This window comes from Pseudomyrmex gracilis, unplaced genomic scaffold (assembly GCF_002006095.1).
Source record: "Pseudomyrmex gracilis isolate BER0280 unplaced genomic scaffold, ASM200609v1 scaffold_2267, whole genome shotgun sequence".
NCBI lineage: Eukaryota > Metazoa > Arthropoda > Insecta > Hymenoptera > Formicidae > Pseudomyrmex > Pseudomyrmex gracilis.
The window spans coordinates 1,743-13,807 of NW_018022851.1; the positions used below are offsets into that span (position 1 = coordinate 1,743).

Here is a 12,065-nt window from a genome sequence, read left to right on the forward strand (position 1 = left end):
AGCGGTAATCTCTGTACGCTTGAGCGCGAGTTGCCGTTCGGAGACAACGCATTATTATTAAGAATGACGGAAAGAAATCCAAGTGACCTCACAGTCGTTGAGTTAAAAAAGGCGTTGCGGGAGATAAGTCTTCCGACAACGGGCTCAAAAGCGGAGTTGGTGGCGAGAGTAATGAGCCACGACCCGTCGAGTGAGTGGATGACGCGTAGAGAAGAGAGACAGATTGACGGCGTAAACGAGAGGCGTATTAGCGAAGAAGTAAGACGAGGCGAAAAAATTGAGAGTGACGACAATGAATTGAGGTGTCTTCGGAGAGAGGTCGAATTATGCCGACGGGAGAAGGAGATAGCAGAACGTGAGCTTCTGTTGGCCCGTCGAGAGATCAAATTTTTGCAGTTGATGCAGAATAGAAGTAACAGCAGAAGCGAACTTGCAGCTTCTGGAAGCTCGTTGATTTCGCGTGAGTGTCCGACGCGAATCAATGTTACTGCAATCGCCGACTTACTTAGTTATTTTGAGGGCAATAATGAGACTTATGAGGCATGGGAAAAACGAGTTAGATCGCTTCGCGACGCATATACGCTGACTGACGAATTGGCAAAGATTTTAATTGGATCTCGTTTGAGAGGAAAAGCTCAAGAGTGGTTTTACTCCAATCCTGATTTTACGGAAATGACGACCGATGAGCTCTTGGCCGAATTGAGAAAAATGTTTTATCACGAGTCGAACCGAGTAAAGCTGCGCTGGCAGTTCGAGCGGCGCGTTTGGCGGAGAGACGAGACATTCGGCGAATATATTCACGAAAAGGTGATACTGGGCAACCGACTGAGAATTGAAGAGTCCGAGATTGTTGACTACGGAATCGAAGGAATTCTTGATCCAGTGCTGCGGAATCAAGCCCGAATTCAGCGCATCAGAACGTTGACTGCATTGACGGAATCGTTCGAAGGAGTGGCGCTGCGTGCGGAAGGAGTTCAACCTGTTCGTGCAGGCAGAAAGGAACAACGGGCGCAGGGAGGTAATGAGAGGAAAAGTGGAGATGCGACGGCGAGCGGGAGACGGTGCCACAATTGCAGTATACAGGGACATTATGCGGCGGACTGTCCTTCGAAATCTAGAGGTATAAAATGTTACAATTGCAAGGAGTTTGGGCATATTGCTGCGAAATGTCAAAAACAAAATAGTCGAATTAAAGATGCGTGTGATGTGTCAGAGTCGAGTCGCGGCAAGTATTATAAAAATGTAAAAATCGGAGACAAAAATATCGTAGCTTTAATAAATACGGGAAGTGATTTATCATTGATGCGTGCGGATCAGTATTTGAAATTAGAATCTCCTGATTTAACATCTCCGAGCATGGTGTTTCGTGGTATCGGTTTGGATGAATATAAAACGCTAGGCTCGTTCGAAGCAAAGATAGAAATTGACAATGAGAATTTCTCAATAAATATAGCGGTAGTGCCGAATGGCCTGATGCGACATTCTCTGCTTATAGAAACTGACTTTATCGATGGTATAAAATTGCATATTAAAAAAGAAGATATCATAATTCGTAAACCGCGTTCGAGAATCGAGTCTTCAACCGATATTCACGAGATATTAAAAATAGATTGCATCGAGACAAGCGACGTTGTAGATTTGACGCACGTGTCAACCGAACATCGAGGCATCATTGAGGAATTAATTAATAATTACAAACCAGAAAAGGCACGCGAGATAGATGTCGAACTAAATATAATTTTGAATGATAAAGGACCCGTTTATCAGAGACCCAGACGTCTGTCGCCGACGGAAAAAAAAGAGGTAAACACGCATATAACCGAGTGGCTGGAAAAGGGCATTATTCGATCGTCTCTATCGGATTATGCAAGCCCCGTAGTATTAGTTAAAAAAAAAAACAAGAGGAACTAGATTATGTATCGATTACCGACAGTTAAACAAAAAAATTATAAAAGATCGATATCCGCTTCTTCTAATTGATGATCAGCTGGATGCGCTGCAGGGAGCTATCGTGTTTAGCACTATCGACTTGAAAAATGGATTTTTTCATGTTCCGGTAGAAAAAAAAAGTAGAAAATATACATCGTTCGTGATCCCGGATGGACAGTACAAATTTCGCTATACACCTTTCGAACTGTGTAATTCACCGGCGATATTCCAAAAATTTATTAATGCCGCTTTTGATAATGTAATTAAAAACGGTTTAATTTTAACATATATGGACGATCTAATTATTCCATCCAAGAGCGTCGAAGATGCGATTGCGAGTCTTCAAAAAGCATTGCAAGTAGCGAAAAAGGTTGATATTAATTGGAATAAATGCAAATTTTTAGTGACTAAAGTCGAGTTTCTCGGTCATGTAGTCAAAAATGGCACAGTGCGCCCTTCGGAACATAAAACTGACGCGGTAATAAAATTTCCAGAGCCGAAAAATATTAAACAGCTGCAAAGTTTTTTAGGATTGACGGGATATTTTAGAAAATTTATTAGAGACTACGCTTTGATCGCAAGATCGCTGAGCGACTTATTAAAGACGAACACCNAATTTATTTTTCGAGAGAAAGAAAAAGAAGCTTTGAGTCGATTATAAAATTTGTATTGAGTAGTAAGCCAGTGTTGCAGTTGTATAATTATAAAGTTGACACAGAATTGCATACAGATGCCTCCATGTACGGTTACGGTGCCATATTATTGCAAAAATCTAATTATGATAATTTAATGCATCCGGTATATTTTGCGAGCGGAAAGACCACCGACGCGGAAATNAAATACACGAGTTATGAGCTGGAAGCTTTGGCTATCGTGAAAGCGTTACGAAAATTTTGCGTGTATTTACTAGGCATCAATTTTACTATTGTTACCGATTGCCGAGCATTCGCGTTGACTATGAGCTAAAAAGATTTATGCGTCCGTGTAGCCAGATGAGTTTTATTATTCGAAGAATTCAAATATGTTATCGTGCACCGTCCTGGCAAAAACATGATGCACGTAGACGCGTTGAGTCGTTATCCGCTTCCCAAAAGCATGTTAATACACGAATCGGACGACAGCTTAGTCCCGAGAATACGAAAGGCACAAAGAGAGGATGCTAAGTTACAAAGTATTTGCGCGTTGGTAAACGAAGGCAAGATCGACGACTATGTTATGCGTGGCTATTAAGAGAACGCAGTTGGGTCCGGGCTTGAAATGTGCTTCCAAGTATTTAGGTCCTTATCAAGTGATAAGATTATTGCGTAATGATAGATACATTGTTAGAAAAGTAGGCAATCAAGAGGGACCATTTGAAACATCTACGTCTAGCGATCATATAAAGCCATGGATCAAAACAGCTGACATCATAGAAGATTCCGACAATTAAGAGAAAATCTGAGGTCAGATTTGCGCTTCAGGATAACCGCATGTAGGAATAAAATATATATGTATATACTTGTATCAAGCGTATTTGCGTAAATTGACTCAAACGGAAAGAGTTAAACCGTTGACTATGTTTGTTATCGAGACAGCGGTCGTTTTGACAAGCAACAAATATTATTATTTGTGTGTGTGACTTTTAAGCAGCGTTCAAACCTTCTCTGTATATTGTTATATACTTATTATTGTTTTCACTTGCGATCAACGGCTAACAAGCCGAGAAAAGAAGAGATTTTTCAAAAGACTCGTCGAAGGTTTCTTCGACGAAACGTTTCGCCGCGGTAGTCAGTCGGCGTGAGACACCCAGTACTAATTTTTTTGTAACAACTTAACATAGAAATATATCGCCTCATTGTGAAGTCATACTTTAAATTTTATATCATGTATGTATTTCTTTATTATACACTTCTTTGCTAAATATTCCTACATATAATAACTTACAAATATCTAATAAATTTCTACGTAAAATTATTATTACATATGTAATTATCTTATTTTATGTGACAAAAATGCTAATATCTGTTATANTTCTAGATGGAGATTATAGAAGGAAAACAACCTGAATCTAAATTATTTGTCTATAATAATTACACATATAATATAGATAATAAATATTTATATTTATATTGTTGCTCTAAACGCAAAACTGCAAACTGCTCTGGACTTTTACAAAAAGTCGAGGAATCTTATATTGTGGAACATGAACATAACCATACCGAAGAGCAGTATATTGTTTAGATTTTTAATATGAAAAAGCTAATGACACGTTTAACCCAAGAAACAACAAAACCTTTGAGAGAAATATTTGATAGTTTGTCGCAGTAACCCAACATTTGCAGCACATATTTCATACAGCTGCATAAAATCTGTACTTAGCCGCCAAAGGATCATATCTTGTCCAGCTGTTCTCAATGATTTACGATTTTTACACGATATGTTAGAAACATACGAACCTACACGCAGTATTTACAAAGGTTGTGCAGTATCGGATGATAATAAAATTGCACTTATTTTTAGCAGCGATATTATTAAGCCTGTTATCTGAAGGATGTGAAATATTTGTAGATGGGACTTTTTCTGTAAGTATTTTTTGAATTTTTTTTATTTGAAATCAGTCATAAGACTGTAAAACGTTCCTTTTCTCAACTGTCAGTAATTTCAAAACACAGAACAGATCTTAATCATTCTTTTGATTGGAACAATGTCCAGATTCTAGATCATGAACATCATTATTATAAAAGGCTAATTCCAGAAATGATCTTAAATTCTGTTAACGACTTAGAATTACTTGACACTTCCTACTTCAATGTTTTGAATGTTTCTCACTGTGAAAAACATCCACTATGAGTGGGAGAACTCCTATATGTTTTTCGTGCCTCTTATCTTTCCTTTCAAAGTTTGACTATCTTGCGTCATAGTAAGTTTATTTTAAATTTTGCTTTATGTGTAACGGTGATTGAATACTTTACTTTATTATTCTTTTAAAATGTCATCTCCAAGGTATTTACACCATGTTTAATATTAACGACCAACCTTCTACGTTGCTTTTAAACATTGACTTCGTTTATATCTTGACATAATGTATATTGCGTATTTTTTATATTTCTTATATTATTGATATGTTAATTGCGACTGAAGAAGACTTCAGTTAGAGTCAAAATATTTTGCGTATTTTTTATATATGTAAGTGTTGATCATTAAATCATTATATTATTATAAAAATTACGTATGTGGTTTTGTGTTTCCTAGGTTGTACCAAGAAAGTCAAACATTACTCAGTTGTATAGTGTACATGTTCGTTATGCAGATATGGTAATATCATTTCTTTTTTTATTATAATTCATACTACAGAAATACAAAGTTTTGTGTGTTATGTCCTGGCCCACGGTTACGGTCGGGCTATGGTGGAGTGACAGAGAGCTGTCGTTTCTCTGTCTATCTCCGCACAGCACGTTGGCGATCCCGCTGCAACGGAGTCGAGCGAGTTTGCTTACGTTCGTCGACAGGTCAACGGCGTACGCCGATCTTACTCTGTCTTACAAACACTCACTGGTTGGTCTCTTTTCAAGTCTGGGGAATTAACTCCACGGACTAAGGACGAGACCGTGCGATCAATTGAGGATGTGGAATGATGAGAGGTCGTCTTAAATAAATGGAGAAATTATGCTACGTATAATATTAATTTATTCATTTTATGGTATTACAATTTTAGGTGTGTGTTCGTGTAGATGAATGTGGTATCGCGAATTTTACATTTAAACGGAGGGTCATCGCTCGGAGGCTAGAGAGGGAGAATACATGTATATGCGTGTATGAGTGACGCGATACGTGTGAGGGGCCTCCGGCGGTGTTTTACAGGTGTAATTGTGTCGGTAGCATGTTGAAGATGCCGATTCGTGATAGAAATTATTCAAGGTCGATTTCTATAATTTCCTGGATTTTTGCGGAACTTGGAGGGAACATTGTGTAGAAATGGTGGACGGGAACTAAGCGGATATCATCTATGTAGGGAAACTTGACTGGAACGAGTTTTCTAGCTGGAGTGGTGGTTATTATCCGGAAGATTTCGGAAAGATCTGTTGTTAGAGGGTCAAGGACAAAGGGGATTCTTTCCGGATTCGTTTTTTTATAGGTGGAGGCTAATCGGAGGAAATGTTGAAATTTAGGATCGAGCGGAGGAGTGGTTGAGCGGGTTGAGTCGGAGGATCCATCATCTACAGGTTCGTCTCTGGACGTAGATGGTTCAGGGGAAGGAGAGCGAGGGGGAGGTGGAAGAGTCGACGCGGACTGTAGATCCGCGGGATTTTCTGCGGGAGGATNGGGGGTTACAGGCGAATAGGAGGTAGTTTCATACCACGAATCGTCATCTTCAACATGCTACCGACACAATTACACCTGTAAAACACCGCCGGAGGCCCCTCACACGTATCGCGTCACTCATACACGCATATACATGTATTCTCCCTCTCTAGCCTCCGAGCGATGACCCTCCGTTTAAATGTAAAATTCGCGATACCACATTCATCTACACGAACACACACCTAAAATTGTAATACCATAAAATGAATAAATTAATATTATACGTAGCATAATTTCTCCATTTAATTAAGACGACCTCTCATCATTCCACATCCTCAATTGATCGCACGGTCTCGTCCTTAGTCCGTGGAGTTAATTCTCCAGACTTGAAAAGAGACCAACGAGTAAGTGTTCGTAAGACAGAGTAAGATCGGCGTACGCCGTTGACCTGTCGACGAACGTAAGCAAACTTGCTCGACTCCGTTGCAGCGGGATCGCCAACGTGCTGTGCGGAGATAGACAGAGAAACGACAGCTCTCTGTCACTCCACCATAGACCGACCGTAACCGTGGGCCAGGACGTAACAGAACTGCGTAAAATTGGGGGCTCGTACGGGATGTTTATACAATAATAAAAGTTTCTGTTCGCTATCGTCTACGAAGGAATTTTTAAGATCGTTGCTAGGCTCGGTTTATTGTTTTCGGGCGTCGACACGATTTCTATTTGCGCGTCTATCGCGTCGAAGTCCGAGTCCGTTTGTGTTATTTCTTGAGAAAAAAAGGAATTTATTGTATGTCGGCGCGTCACGTTGCAAGAAAAATGGTCCCGTGGAGTCCCCAGGACGTAACATGTGAAACAATTGTTTTATTTATTAGGGTATAGCAACAATTTTTGTGTTGTGTGAAACACGATCTGCGTCTCTCTATAAAGCAATGTGGGATAAAATCACTTCACTTGCTCCTGACTTGAAACTTAATCTACAATTTATTATGGCAGATTACGAAAAAGCAGCTATTTTAGCTATAAGTCAACAATTTTCAACAGCTTCCATTCATGGTTGTTGGTTTCATTATTCACAGGTATAATAATAATTATAATAATTATTTTGTTCTAAGTATTGCATATGCTATTGTATAATTTTATTTTACTTCTTGTTGTTATGCATTTTTTTATATGGTTGCATTTGTTGATATTTAGTTATTGACGTTTTGCAAATAGTGATTTGTTTTCATATAAATAGTCGTGTGTACATTTTGTGAAACGTGAGCGACAAAAGATTGAGGAATGCAATTATTTAGTGAGAAAAAGTGTGTATTAAGTATTGTAAAATATTTTTACAATATGTTAATGATTGTGCATTTTATTATGGAAAGTGACTTTCGGTCAATTTGCTTAAAAGTTTGGTATTTTTCAACTTACCTGAATTTGATAAAACATTCTCAGAAAGAAAAAGTCTTTAATCTATGATTTTCTAAAGATTTTAAAGTAACAGTAAGGTATTTGAAACTGTGTGCTCACGAGAACTTTTCAGCTTAACTAATAGGAGCTACAAAATATAAAGCTATCTAATCAAAACTAATTTCCTATAAAATGTGTACGGGATTCTTTGCTAAAAGTTTACATCTTTAACTATTATAATAATACATATAATATATAAAACAATATACATATAATATATAAACATATATAAAACATAAGATATCTAAAATTTTTATAATCTTTTTACAATCATTAAAATAACAATAAATATTTAATGTATATATATATTTTGATATACAGTTTTGTTGCAGTGCAATAATTCATTTTTAGTTCTATATACGTATTATAAAATTGCTATTCTGTCGAAATATTACTAAAAAACTAAACTTTAAATAAATATAAATAAGAAATGTTAGCTAATCACAGATAACTTCTATTTAGATAAAATACTGTTACTATTAGTGTTGAAATAAAATATACAGAACTATTTGAAATAAATATTTTTTACAAAACATGCATAAAAATATTTACCTAGATTCTTAGTATTAAATTTGGCATATCTTGTGTGTTTAGTATTAATAAAAAAATAAAATTTAGGTATGCCAATTAATTTAGCATAAACACATTCTAAAACAAGCTAGTACAATATGATTTACTTTTTGCTTAATTGATTATTTTAGTCAAATATAAAGTATAAAAACTGAAAAAAGTCAATAAGTTTGTAGATACTGATGTTATTGTATTGTTTAATGATATAATGTATTCAAAATTGCAACGTTTCTACTTTTAGAAAAATATTTTCAAGAAAACTATTAAAAATAGCACAAATAAATAACTAAGAAAACAAGACAAAAACTATAAGTAAAAACAGTAAGAGATTTTGTTACTTACAATAATNATGTTTTTACAAAGCACAAAAAAGGTTTAAGTGTTAAAGATAAGATTGTGACAATAAAAGAAAAATATTAGAACAAAGTTGGGATATTTTCAAAGAGGTCAAATATGGAAAAATAATGTAGCTTATCTAAATAAATAATAATACAAAACTAAAAATCTGATGGATAAATGTGATTAATCACATAACACTACGTTGGATAACTTTAACTGTACACTTTCAAAACTGTGATTGCACGAGTAGAATGATTTTTGAGTTAAAAGATTCTTAAATATGAGAAAGATTTGATTACATACAAATCCAACTGTAATGTTACTCTGTTCAATATCCGTACAGTCACACTTTTATTGTGCACACTTACAGTTATTCAACGTAGTGTAAAATGACTAATCACATTCATTTTCTATTTAGTTTTAATTTATTAAATTTTTTTACTATCCAGTTAATAAGTTGCATTATTTTTCAATATTTGGTCTTTGTGAAAATAATCGAACTTTGACTGCACTCGTGCCACAACCTTGGCTTTTACTAACTTTTTTGCGTTTTGTAAAAACATCATTATTGTAATTAACAAACTGTATTTCTGTTTTTAACCTTATTGTTTTATTGTCTTATTTTCTTAGTCATTTATTTGAATCTTTGCTATTCTTTTTAGTTTCCTTGCAAATGACCTTATCTCTTCTCGACCTCATCTCTAGGTCAAAACGTTGCAATCTTAAATAAATTATATCATTAAACAACACACTAACATCAGTGTCTGAACCCTTACTAGCTTTCTCTTTCCTCATTTTTTTAAATTCGGTGCCAACTCTTGATACATAAATTATAAATGTAATAAAATGTAATATGCTAAATAAACGTTATATTACTTAGAAACACCTCAAAGTTGAAACTTCTTTAGCTGAAAGGATGAACATAAAACTAGAGCTTTTAAGTTTTTCTGAGTTGTAATTTATTTATTAATCTTGTTTTATTCTATATTATATTACTATAAAGAAATTGATTAGATTATTATGTAAAATGCAAATAACTGTGTAATTTTGTCAAAGAGAATTTTTATTATCAATTGCTTAATAATCTTAATTAGTTTATTTGTTTTAAAAAAACTACTTATCAACTGGAATCTCAAAGACTTATTATGCAAATAAAAAGATAAAACGCATCCAGAATAATACATATTATTTCTTATTAAATGTGTTCCAATTTTATAGGCTCCGGTTAGAAAATGGAATCGTTTAGGTTCGAATAATGCACCCAATGATATATTGTCTATGACAAAACCAATGGCTTTGACACTAAGTAACTTGTTTCAAGAATCGTTAAATATAATGCAGAAATTGTCAGATAATATAAAAACTGAATATTCAAATATTACCGACTTTATTTTATATATTGAAAATACTTGGTTACCAATTGCGCCAAAAGTATCGGTTTACGGATGCTCTAATAGTACAAATAATTTAGTAGAAGGCTTTTATGGGAGTATTACTAAAAAGTTGGAATCTTCTACAAATCTGTAAAAGTTTTTAGGTTTGTTTATTATAAGTTTGTTATAGTACAATTATCATTTTTACACTACAAAGTGTGATCAAAAAATAAGGTGACTTTTTATTTTTATAAAACAATATTCATTTATTTATTCAAAATTGTTATCCCCTTCAAAATGATCCCTCTCTGATACAATGCACTTGTGCCAGCGCTTTTTCTAGTCGTCAAAACACTTCTGAAATGCACTTTTGGATATTGCCTTGAGCTCCTCCAGCGATGCAGTCTTAGTCTCCTCAATCGTCGCAAATCTTCGTGCTTTCCTCTGGAAAAGCAGTGGGCCTCTTCAATTTTGGGAAAAGGAAAAAGTCGCAGGGATGGTAGTATTGTTTGTGGCCAAAAACCTACTCACTAGTAACGACGTGTGCGCAGGTGCATTATCATGGTGCAAAATCCATGAATTTTCTTTCCACACTTTCGGCAGTTTTTTTTTTCAAACCATCCGTTAAAATTGATTGGCATGAGCCTACCGATATGTTAAGATCATCAGCTACTTCTTTAATCGTGATTCGACGACTTTTCAACACAATTTCTTTCACTTTCTGAACATTTACGTCGATTTTTGACGTGCTGGGGCGTCCAGAGCGAGGTTCATTATTAACATTTTCTCGGCCCTCTTGAAATAACTTATACCATTTATAAACATTTTTTTTGCTTAAAGTTGACTCTCCGTACGCCATTGTCAACATTTCAAGAGTTTGTGTACACTTAATACCATTTTTTACACAAAAATTATTACAAACTCTCTGCTCTATTATTTTCAACAGCAAAAACTCGCCGAGCACGCAAACATGAGTCTAACCTTTATGCCTCTCACATAAAAACAACACATGCTATATAGTTAAAACTGTGAACATATGATCGTGACGAGTGTACCAACACAACAACAAAAAATTTTGAAATTAGAGTGTACAGAGCGCGCAAAATTCAAAGAGTCACCTTACTTTTTGATCACATCTTGTATATGAATTTTTGTACAATATGACTACAGTACTCCCTCTCTTATTTTTCACTCTGTAATTTTTAGTTTCTCCTTATTTAGAGGGGAAGTTGTTCTCCTACTTCTGCTTAGCATTGACTTGGTAGGATACGTATAATGATGCCCCACTCCTTTCTACTCCCTCCTTACTACTGTCGCGCAACACTAGTCATACTTAACACAGCTCCGTCTCTAACTAAATAGTGGGACACCTCTCTTAATTTATTTCGTGAAATTCTTACCCCCGGATTACAAAAATTACGGAGGAAGCACTGTATTAAAGAACTGTGGAAACTTACCATTCAGTAGCAGTTATATTATATGAAGTTGACAGATTGAAATAAAATAAGTATTATTTTGTAGAAAAAAACAATCATTTTTATTATCGTATGACATAAAAAATATACATTTATATACTACATCAAAATATATAATAAATATACTAATAAATACTAATAACACAGCCACACAAAAAAAAAAAATTTCTTTGGCNTGGGGATCAGACCATGTTTATTATATGTTTTTGGGGTCGCTGAATCCGAATCCGAGGTCCATTAAACCCCATCGGGTCGGAGTTCCGCCATAATCTGAGCTCGAAACCCATATATAATCTTTTGATTCAAGCCACAAAAACCAATGCTATTGAAAACCCATGCTATTGAACCCCATGACCCATTAACCCTATAATCCCATAACCCTATATCCCCATAGCTCCATAAGCCTATCACGGTGATTAAAATGTCAATCATTCATGACCAAAGATTTCCTAAATTTATGGAATTAAATAAAATAATTCTATGACCTTGCATTCTCACTGTACTCATAAAATAAACATTTGTTCCTGAAACGAAAGCGAGACCGTCGGCATTAGCGTCACCCGATGTACACCGCGAGGAGGTTGCACGATCGGATTTTGTACATCTTATAGCCCTTAAAAGGGCTGTTGTCCATAAATTT

At 35.3% G+C, this 12,065-nt stretch overlaps 1 protein-coding gene across 1 annotated transcript; it reads left to right on the top strand.

The window, feature by feature from the left end:
• Positions 1–63: 63 nt before the first annotated feature.
• LOC109862720 lies at positions 64–2,590 on the top strand. Its single transcript, XM_020442839.1, has 2 exons — positions 64–1,875; positions 1,988–2,590. Exons 1-2 carry the CDS (start codon positions 64–66, stop codon positions 2,588–2,590), a joined length of 2,415 nt encoding a protein of 804 aa, XP_020298428.1.
• Positions 2,591–12,065: the final 9,475 nt, after the last annotated feature.